We start from the raw sequence: 11,680 nt of genomic DNA, 5'->3' as shown, positions 1-11,680 counted from the left end.
ACATAAAATTAATTGCAATTATAATCCAGACCCAAACTTTATGTTATCTTTGACCTAAATATGATCTAAATATGTTTTATGTTAATTTCCAGACAGAAGGCCGACCACTGAAAAGAAATGGCCTAGGAATCCCACTCAATCAAGCTTGACAACATCCATGAACGCGAAGCTCTGAGTCTGAAACGGTAGGACAAACGAACATTAACACTTGTAGAGTGTCAAAACTGAATAATCAGAATATAAATGTATAAAAGTCGAAACAAAATTGAAAGTTAATTTGTTGCAAAACTGCCAAAATACAGGATAATGTTATGGACATTTTTAGGGCTTTATTATAACATTTTACTTTGTTAGGAATGAGTTAAAAAGCAACATGTTTAAAAGATACAAACGGACATTCTGGTATAGATTATAGAGATGCTACACTTTCTAAATCGTGCCCAACTACTACAGGAATCACCATGCAAAGTTTGAAATCGATAGGACAATTTTAACATGCCTAAATTAACTAAAAAAACTATCCATTCTAGACTTACGGACGGACTGACCCCAATTATAGAAAAGCTGCGCTTTAAAAATCTTCAGAGAAGAAAAACATCATTTGGTAATAATTCCCTGGAAGGTATAAGCGAAGTCGCTAGTGAATTAAAATTGATTGAACACTATAAACATTTATTAGTTATTAACATATGTATAATAATAATCAAATTAATATTTGATATAAAGAAAATGAGTTAGTTAAAAGGTGTAGAGTTAACAATTCATTAGTAATATTTACTTATACTTTTTAATGAACTTTTTTTGCTATTTACTTTTTAAAAACTGCATGAATATCATAATTTTAAAAGTTTGTTTGCCTTTTTAAATATCTTCTTTAAAAATAACACGAAATTAAAAATTAATAAAAAATTTTTATTTTCTTTATTGTAAAAAACATTATAGCTGCTTCACAGGGCTTAAAATTCAATCAAGAATCTTTAAAAAAAATATTTTTTTACATAATTTCTGAAATTAGTATAATTAGTAATAAAATAATAAAAACTGTATAATACAATGATATGAATCACATAGTTATGATGATAATAAAAGTATTCATTTTTTTGATAAAATAAATTATTCTAAAATTTTTTTTACAACCAAAACTATGTAATTATGAAGTAATTAATATAATAGTAAAGTAGTACAGATGGTAGCAAATCACAGATTTTTGTGTTAAAAGTCGCTAAAATTTAAAAAAAAATATGTATCAATCAATATAAAATATGGCAGTTAATCGTTTTTGTTTTGGTTTATTGATTGAACTTTTATTTATGCTAAAAATGTATAAAAATACAAAAATTGGTTGATAAATTGAGTAAGACGACATTTAATCACGTGACTAAGTTAGTGTTGTGTAAATTAATCTAGAATTCTTCAGCATCAGAAGTGAACTGACCGCGAAGGGAAGGCCTACTCTCAGATCTAAAACAAAAGAAATGATTAACATTGGTAACAAGGATGACAACATCCATACAATCGAAGCTCTAAAATGGTAGGACAAACGAACATTAGCACATTAGTAGAATGTCAGAGCTGAATAAGTAGAATATAAATGTATCAAAATCAAAACAAAATTGAATGTAAATTTTGTGAATAACTGCTTAAATACAGGTTAATTGTTTAGGACTTGATTTTAGAAATGCTTCACTTGTAGCATTATACTTTGTTGTCCTAGGAATCAGAATTTGAAAAATCAGATCAATCGGATAATTTTATCATATAAAAATGTATTGTAAACAAAAAGATTAAAAATAAAAATGTTTAAAATTGACATTCTGGTAACGATTATAGAATGGCTACGCTATCAACAATTCTAACATGGCTAAATTAACGAAAATAGCTAATCGTTACGGACGGACGGTCGTACCTGGCAGCATGGGACTCAGCGTACATGTAGCTCTGGTATTCTGTAAACTCGGTTTCTGATCTATCTGCTGCTGACCTGTAATGATAAAGAAGGTGTATCAACTTTTTTTTTTATAGCTAGCCGGTTCTTTTAGTAAGTAGTAGATGTAAAATTTTTCATAGAATTCAGATATGCAATCGGTTTTTTTTGTAGACCTCTTATTTTTTAAGTAATTTAAGTTTTAAAAAAAAAAATCAAGTCGATTTTAAGGTACTAAAATGCAACAAAAAAAAGAAAGAAAATGGCCATTATGAACAAAAATAGTAAGATCTTTAATTTGACACCTTACTTTTTCAATTCTGTCAGGTAATTATTGAAAAAATCGATTTTTTTAAACCCACGAGAATAAAAACTTTGAACTTAATTTTATTATTTCACAGATAAAAAAATATGAGTTCATATATACCTTTAGAATCAGAAAAATATTACGAATTCATTGTAAGCAAAATTGAAAAAAAAAGTTTACAATATAGTATATAAACTACAATAAAAGGAATTATATGAAAATATCATATTATATTGTACAGGCAACGTCTTAATTCTTGAATTGAGTATACAAATGGGAAGGGGGTAAAGAGGGGGTAAAAAAGGGAAGACAATAGTGTTGCCTGAACAAAAAATACAATTGGCCATTTGTTTAATTTTTTATTTTTTTACTTTTTTTCAATTTTGCTTACAATTGATTCGTAATATTTTTCTGATTCTAAAGGTATATATGAACCCATGTTTTTTATGTCTGTTTGAGAAAATATTTAGGTCTAAAGTTTTTATTAAACCGAGGTTAAAAAAATTGATTTTTTCAATAATTACTCAACAGAATTTTAAAAGTAAGGTGTCAAATTAAAGATCTTACTATTTTTGTTCTTACTGGCCATTTTCTTCTTTTATTTTGTTGCGTTTTAGTACCTTAAAACCGACTTAATTATTTTTTTTAAAAAACTTAAATTACTTAAAAAATAAGAGGTCTACAAAAAAAACGATTGCATATCTGAATTCTATGAAAAATTTTACATCTACTACTTACTAAAAGAACCGGCTAGCTATAAAAAAAAAGTTGATACACCTTCTTTCACACAATTTTGATTCAAAATACTAGGTATTAAAAAAAAGAAAAACATCTTAGAATTGGAACTTTGTTTGTTAGTCGACTTGTTGCGCGTTATCTATCCTAATTCTGCAGATATCACCTGCTCATTCATTTATTTTTCAAATCTAGACTTTTTAAGAGTCTGTTTTATTCTTATAATTTTTGAAAACACGCATTTAAGAGGAATTTAAATATGTAAATGAAGTCAGTTTTGACTGTATGTAGGTTACTACTTTACCTGAAGCTAGTGTTTATAGTGCCTAGAAAAAAAATACGTCGTACAATGCAAATGACCAATGATAAGCCGATACACAGACCTAATTATCAATGGCAAACCATTTTAATTGACCAATAATAGGCCAGTATGATATCATTTTTTACTATAAAAAGTTTCACATTACCTTGCTCCTGAGGTATACTGGCTGATTCTACCACTTCTGCCAGACACGGAGGATCCGCTCTCAAAATCAGATCTCATGGCCCCGAAGTCTACAGTTGTCTCTGTCATGGATCTACAAATAAAAACAAGTATGACGACATTTATATAATATAAAATCTACAGTTGTCTCTGTTATGGATCTACAAAATAAAAACAAGCATGACGACATTTATAGAATACAATATCTACAATTGTCTCTGTCATGGATCTACAAAATAAAAACAAGTATGACAACATTTGTATAATATAAAATCTACAGTTATTTCCGTCATGGATCTACAAATTAAAACAAGTATGACAACATTTGTATGACATAAAATCTACAGTTGTCTCTGTCATGGATCTACAAATAAAAACAAGTATAACGACATTTATATAATATAAAATCTACAGTTGTCTCTGTCATGGATCTACAAATTAAAACAAGTATGACGACATTTATATAATATAAAATCTACAGTTGTCTCTGTCATGGATCTAAAAATTAAAACAAGTATGACGACATTTATATAATATAAAATCTACAGTTGTCTCTGTCATGGATCTACAAATTAAAATAAGTATGACGACATTTATATGATATAAAGTCTACAGTTGTCTCTGTCATGGATCTACAAATTAAAACAAGTATGACGACATTTATAGAATAGCCAAAAGTAGTTTTAATGAGTTTAGCAATGAATAAAATATTTATTAATCGTTTACAAAAGTGGATATATTATTACTTGGATCTTACACCAGATTTTCATGTTCTCTAATATAGTGAAACACTCAGCAGGCGCTAAAATATATATACCCCCTTTAACATCTTTCCTCTCATCCTACTAGATGAACGAACTGACCAATAAAAAAGATCCATGTTAGCAAGCTAAATTGACAACAATTTTCCCCCTGTCATAATATCCATGTATATTCTACATCCAAAAGGCCAACTAACTGCTATAAATCATAAGTTATGATGTTTTTTTTACCTTAGATCATACTCTGTAGCAGATTTGCTGGTGGACCTGGTGGACTTGGAGCTGACCGACTTGGCAGATACAGATGGAGCCTGCAGCACACGGACAATCACGTCCCATTGGTGAGGCTTGAAGATCTTCTCATATTTGCTCACATAACGAATCTAAATTTAAAAACAAATATTAAGGTTTTGTTTACCAGAAATACATATGTATATTTGTTAATCTTCATTTGTTTGTTGGTAACTAGCGGCTGCGCTATTCCAATGAGTAAGAAAAGAAGGAACATAGACTTAAACCAAACTTAGATATAAGAATTTAAAGTCCTGTAAAAAGCTTCCATAATTCTCAATCGGTTCAGTAGTTATCGAAATCTTAAGAAACAGACAAAAAACTTGCTACTTTATATAAGAGGATTATCATAAAACATAGATAATATATTGATATCTTTTTATTTTCACTGGCACAACAGATTAAGGAAAAATAAGGAATAATTATGTATAGTCATCATAAATATAAATAACAAAACTTAATCTGCAAAATAGATCTTATTATCCAAGAACTCGTTAAAACCATCCCATGGGAATATTTCAAAAATTTCCATCTTTTAATTGGCAATATATTCTTTTATGCACCACATTGTAATAAATACATATAATTACAACTTTTCCTTGTAGAATACTGCGTCAAATCATGGAGGTATAGGGGGCTATGGGCTGTTTATTACACTAGTCTCCAATATTCTATGTAACGTTTTTTATTCGTAGTCTCAAAAACTTTGAGGTCTATTATTGAATTTTGATTGTTTTGTTCATTAAGTTGAGTGTTCAAATGTTTCAACCCCTTATACACAAGGGGTAATTTTGTGTACAATCATTGAAAATGTACACAAATTTATCGACTATTATCTTATCCCTTTAAAACCCTGACTCCTTAAACTGATTTTAACTATAAAAAATGTGAAAGAATTTTAACGCGCTTCGCGCATTACAAACATTGTTGTCTTGATATAATTAAGTTTATTAAACTATTATACTACCGTAAATTTATAATGCCTTGGCAATTATTAAGGTTTTAATCCTATAAGATTATATAGGACAGAGGTGTAATTAATTGTTATAATTCTAATTCTCATGCATTCCTAATATGCTCTAGAATCCAGGAATCTAAAGGGATAAGACAATGGCGCGGTAAATTGATGTACATCCCTAATGATGATACATAAAATTACCCCTTATGTAGATTACAATTAATGGTTAAAACGTTTGTACACTCAACTTATTGATTCAACCAATCCGAATTCACTGAAGTCCCCGAAGTTGTTAAGCTAACAAATGAGAAAACGCTATTTTAAAACTTTGGGTAATAATGAAAAAAATAGCCCATTGTCCCCTCTCTCTCTCTGTCTAGAATTCCCCTGCACACTGGGCTAAAAACAAGTGAAATTGTATGCAAAATTAAGCCATTTTAATGTGTTACTAAAATCGGAATATTCATTTTTAAAAATCATTTTTTTTGGTCAAAAAATATTTCAGCAGATTTGACTTTATTCTTTCTAGTAGAGAATGTAGTCTGTAGCTTAATTTGTCTGTCTGTCAGTCCGTTTGTATGTTTGATGGAGAAAATGGGATTTACTCAGCTGCTATTTAACCTAGACCTCTGATTTTTTAAATACTGATCCCTAATACAGCAAGGTACAAAGTTATAAGCGAACCATATCTATAAACAAGTTCTAAAATGTAAGTATGTCCCTAAACAGAAATTTCGCAACTAATTTCTATACAATTTTGTTTAGAATTATGGCTTCAGTTCTGTCACTCTACAAGTTTTAATGTTTGTTTGTTCTACCATTTTAAAGCTTCGCTTTTGTGGATTTTGTTATTTGTTTTTAGTTATACTTGTATTAAAACTTTTAAACTATACATTTTTAAATGCTATCTACTGGAATTTATAGAACCCCATTAAAAAAAACTGAAATATTTGCAAATGATCATTATTTTATTGCAAACAGGTCAGCCCATCAAAAATTTAGGAAAACCATTTGAAATATAATTGGATGAAAAACAATTCTTAAATATTGGATTGTGTTTTTCACAAGAAAACTTAAGTATACTAGGATTAAAACTTTCAGAATCAACTTTTGAAAAACTTTTATTAGCTTGATATAGATTTTATTTCAAAATAATATCACATATTTCTAGAAAGAATATTCTTGAAAAGAAATGATATAATATACCAATTTTTAAGTTTTGTGAACACTTGCTTTTCTAAACCTAATTTACCCCAGGGAAGACATTTTTGAGAAATGTCAGGGTTTAAAAGGATAGAACAATAGATGAAAAATTGAAGCACATCCAAATGATGATACACAAAATTATCCCTTTTAGAGATAACAATTAATGGTTGAAACGTTCTGACAATCATATTAATCAAAACTCAATGAAAGTTGTTTATCCAACGAATAAGAAAACTATAAAACTTTGGGGACTTGTCTACTAATCAGCCCAATGTCCCCTCCCTTACTGAGTTTGTATCTTCTTGGTCTAATTGTCTGTAATGCCATGCATATTTGGAAATAAGAATGTAAGGTCTTTCTAAAACTTATTTTTAATTTTTTTTTACATTTAAACTTTGTTAAGCAAAGCACCTTTAAATGAATAATCAAATCATTTGGGATGTACATCAATTTATCGTCCATTGTCTTATACCTTTAGATCCCTGCCCACCTTGCCTAATCCTTGAAATTCCAAGATTTCAATTTCCTACTTCAATGCCAAGATACACACAGAAAATGGGTCAAGGTGGATTTAAGAGAAAGGGCATACAGAAAAAAATGCCAATTTTCCCAATAGGTAAAATTAAAAAGCTTTAGTTTTTGTTTTTTAATTTAAAAGCTAAGCTTTTTAGTGTCTATAAAAAATGACGTCATACTGGCCTACCATATTGGTCAATTAAAATGTATGCTGGCCTGCTATTAATTAACCTAGTCTGTGTATTTATGACGTAATTTTTCTATAAAGAGCTTCTTTAAAAGCACTTCCAAAATTATAAAAAATGTACAAAACTTAATCCTTTCTATTCCTGGTTTCAAGGTTTACAAAGTAAAAAAAAATGTTTTATTGCTTTTATCGTACTTTAAGTTGGAGAATGAATATCGAATATTCAATTTACAGGATATTTAGGTTTGCAGCTTAAAATTTGCATTTTCTGGAATGAATGTTTCTAAATTTTCTAATTGAAAAGAGATAATAAAAGCAGGATTATAAAGGGATTAGACAATTGCCGATAAATTGATGTACATCCCCAATGATGATACATAAAATTACCGCTTCTATAGATTACAATAATTGTTTAAAACGTTTGAACATTCATTTTAATGAAAATTCAATTAAGTCCCCAAAGCTGAGGGTAGTACAGTTTTGAAAAAAAAATTAAAATAAAATTGTTAAGAGGATAACGCCACTCTACCTGTGAGAGAGCATGAGTGACCTCTTCTGTTGACCTTGCTGATTCAATCATTGTTCTAAACTCTGTGTCATACGTCACAATATCCCTCCATCTCTGGCGGTCATCCTCGCTGAACACGCTGGTCAGGTCATCCTTGTCCGAGGCGCTGGCGGAGCCGCCGAGCGGCGCGCCATCTAGCACGCGGATCAGAACATCAAACTTGGACGTGTGTCTGGCGTCTGTGGCAGTGTTGCGCATGTAGGCAGTGTGGGTTGTGATGTCCTGGCCGGAGAACATGTCCTCCCGGGTGTACTCAGCTCCACGCTTGATCAGTACGGGCTCAATGGGGTCCTGAGTGGTGTACTCAGACATTGAGGCGGTGTCGTCGTCGCTGTAGATCTGCCCGCCGCGGCCGTCGGTGGTCCTCACGGTCACGTCAAAACCGGTCTGGGTCTTTTGTATGTTGGCGGCACGTTGTCTGATCAGTTCTTCCTGACGGGTGATGTACTCACTCTCCTTGATCTGAACATTTTCTACAAGTTTGGCAGATTTTAGTGTATCAGATTGGGCGGTAAGGGCATGGCGGATTGGGCGGTCAATCATGACGGGGGCAAGTTCGTCTTCGGTCAGTTCAACATCAGTAGCGCCCAGCTGGTCATGGGTGTATTGGGAAGTGTCTGAGTCGGAACCAGTTACACTGGGGGCACGGTGTTGGACACGCAGGCGGGCGTGCACAGGAGGGGGACCAACATCAGCCTTGCTCTTCCTAATGCGCTCCAGTGTCTCCATGGTGTTTGTCTCGGTTCTCTCCAGGATGGTGGTCAGATACTGCTCCTGGGCGGCCAACATCTCCTCAGTAACAGAACTGGCACGGGAGGATATTGGGGTCAGCGACTTGGCGTACTTCTTCATACGCATCTTAATGTCAAATGCTGGTGCCGGTGATTCAATCACGTCTGGATACACAATAGACTCGTCCAACTCTCCGGCAAGATCAGAGTACGCGGACTGGAACTCCTCAACAGTGGCAATACTTGTGACATCACTGCCATAATCTGTGTGCACAGACTCAGTCATCTCCTCGCTGCCAGATGTATCCATGGCATGGGCCCGAGGAATCTTGAGACCAGCAAACATGGACGGAGGATCGGACACGCGAGTAACCTCGGATCCGATGGTGGACAACGGCCGACGACGGATAACTCTGATGTTTCTCTTCTTGAGACAATAGTAGGAGCAGCCGATACCAAGAAGGAGAAGTGCGAGAAAAACAATGGCGCAGATAATAAGCAGGATTTCAAATTCTCTAATGGGATGATCTGCAACCAAAGGTGTGTCGGGCAACCTACAAATTTAAATATAAAGCACAAACTTTAAAATAAAGAAAGAAAAAAAGAAAATGTAGCAGCTTACTGTGCCTCTAAAAAAAGTGGACAAATGTTACAATGTTTGGCCGAACTATGCCAATTGACGTCATATTAACTTCTATAGTGATGCCGTAAACTTGTTTTTGAGACACTATAAGCTGCTTTAAAGAAAATGTGTTTTGATTTGATAAAATTTTTATGGAAGCAGCTTATAGTGCCTAATAAAAGATTACTTCATACACTACAAATGAACAATGATAGGCCAGTATACATTGTAATTGACCTATGGTTAAATGTATACTGGCCTATCATTGGTTATTTGTTTTTAATACGTTATTTTTTTTATTTATAATTATGTGCGAAATATCAAAAAGTTTTTTTTTTAAATCTGCCAAAAAAAAACAAGAACAACTTACACAACAGGGAGTGGAGTGAGGGGGACCTGAACATTTGGCTTGGGATATCTACAAATTATAGTTATCTTCTCATCTCCATCTATCTCTAGATCACGATGGAACCGGACAAATATATCATTCTGGAACACTCGCACAGGACCCTAAAAACGTATAATATAAGTTAGCATCGTATTATAAACAGCTTTCCGCGGATGTAATAATGTACAATTATGAGATCAAAACCAGTTTTGTTAGCTGATGGCCCGGGATAACAAAACTGGTATTAATATTATGATTGTTAATTTTTATATTCGTAGAAAACTGGATATAATACGATATGATAAATTATTTTTAATTGTGGCTTTGAACTGGTTCTAATCCAGCGGATATTAATAGGTTTCGAAGCCATTCTGGAAATTATGTTTATTTGTTCGTTTTTTTCTAAATTTTATGGCTGATTGAATATGGGCTCACTTATATTTTTTGGAATAGACAATCTACCAACCCCTTTTAAAATACAGTGTCATTGTAATGTCAACATAAGTATGTAGTTTTAATGACAGCTATATTGTAGATTCTAAATAATATAACCAATATGTAACCCAGACAACTATCTGGGTCCAGTGTTTGGAACCTTTTTCGTCTGCTAGCAAATTGTTTTGGCTGTGCTAATATTCCCGATGCTATTAGCTGATATTAAAAGACCCAATTGAAAGTCGGCACAGGGTTCACGGGGTGGGGACATACAGTTATTTAACCCCTTCTTCCTCTATTGTTTTACTCTAATTTCTAAATTTGTAGTATATTAGTTCCACTTTGACTTTAAGAAAATGTGTAATACTGAATTTACGGCTATACTCAAAAAAATCCTATCTCAGAAAACGTCTATCTCAAAAAGTACTTTATTATTCTTTTGAATACTAGTTATAAATTAGGCTTTTTTAAAAAAAATGCAGTGGGCATTTTATGAAAAATGCGTTTTTTGGGATAGGCGTTTTCTGAGATGGGCATTTTTTGAGATAGGCGTTTTCTGAGATGGGCATTTTTTGAGATAGGCGTTTTCTGAGATGACCCGAATTTACCTGTTGAGTTCCACAACCCTTCAAAGGAACATCTATCTCAATCTTATCCTTTCCCTCTCCTTCTACACGACAAGCAGAATTTCTGGGCACAAAAAAAACATTATTTATCAAATAACAAGGACGACAACATCCATAAGTAGCGAAGCACAAAAAATTCATGGAATGGATAACAGACAAAGAAAGTTTTAGAACAGTTTTTCAGTTCTCCTAACAATGAAAAAATAGAGAAAATATGCAAAAACTCCATGAAAATCACGAAACTTTTAAAAAATAACGTTTACATCTTTTGAAGCATGACCAACAGACAGACGGACAAAACAATGTAAATATTAGATGCGTATATGTCATAGGAATCACAGTTTCCCTATAGCGTTATGGACTGACTGACGGACAGACAAAGTGAAATATAAAGAAGCTTCGCTACTAATAAAAATATTTATCTAAAAAAAACCTTGGAAAAATAAAAACGTCATGATGTACATTGTATTTCCAAAATATTTATAGAAACTGTTTTGTTTTTCTATAGAATTTAGGACAAAAAGTTATTTTTCTCGGGGGCAGTTTAAGGCGCAGAAACTTTTTTTCTGTTTTCTACGTGCAGAGAATGTATATAAACAAGACCTGTTCAGTACTTTAACTTTTATATTTTTGATTGCCGTCCAAAAATTAAATTAGAGGCTTAGACATGTTGGCAATCAATTTTTTTCTTTACGTGTATACATATATCCTTATAATAAAGTAACAGGTTGTCTGGCTATCTGGATTCTGTACCGAAAGATCTCGCTAACCACTTAACCGATATGGTTCTCCTTTACAGGGTTGCTTTCCTAGGTCCATTTAAAATGGGGAGAGGGGAGGAGCAGTCGATTATTCACCCCCCAAAAAGTCCTTCCCTCAATTTTTTTTCCTTTTTCTTTTCAAATATTGTGCCTGCCTAATGGAAACATATTGGTTTACTT

General features: G+C 32.5%; 1 protein-coding gene across 1 annotated transcript in view; it reads right to left on the bottom strand.

The window, feature by feature from the left end:
• Positions 1-655: 655 nt before the first annotated feature.
• pot (zona pellucida domain protein papillote) overlaps positions 656-11,680 on the bottom strand; it is a 33,660-nt gene continuing 22,635 nt past the window's right edge. Inside the window, exons 3-9 of the mRNA XM_080155761.1 lie at positions 10,722-10,806; positions 9,661-9,800; positions 7,899-9,222; positions 4,443-4,594; positions 3,434-3,544; positions 1,907-1,981; positions 656-1,461 (exon numbers count right to left, since the gene is read on the bottom strand). Of these exons, the coding sequence (XP_080011887.1) occupies positions 1,404-1,461; positions 1,907-1,981; positions 3,434-3,544; positions 4,443-4,594; positions 7,899-9,222; positions 9,661-9,800; positions 10,722-10,806 (1,945 nt within the window). The 3' untranslated portion in view covers positions 656-1,403. The remainder of the gene's footprint in view (positions 1,462-1,906; positions 1,982-3,433; positions 3,545-4,442; positions 4,595-7,898; positions 9,223-9,660; positions 9,801-10,721; positions 10,807-11,680) is intronic.

Source organism: Acartia tonsa, chromosome 4 (genome assembly GCF_053477335.1).
Source record: "Acartia tonsa isolate MP-2025a chromosome 4, ASM5347733v1, whole genome shotgun sequence".
NCBI lineage: Eukaryota > Metazoa > Arthropoda > Copepoda > Calanoida > Acartiidae > Acartia > Acartia tonsa.
Note: the sequence above shows the minus strand (reverse complement) of the source record. Positions and strands in the feature narration are given on the sequence as shown.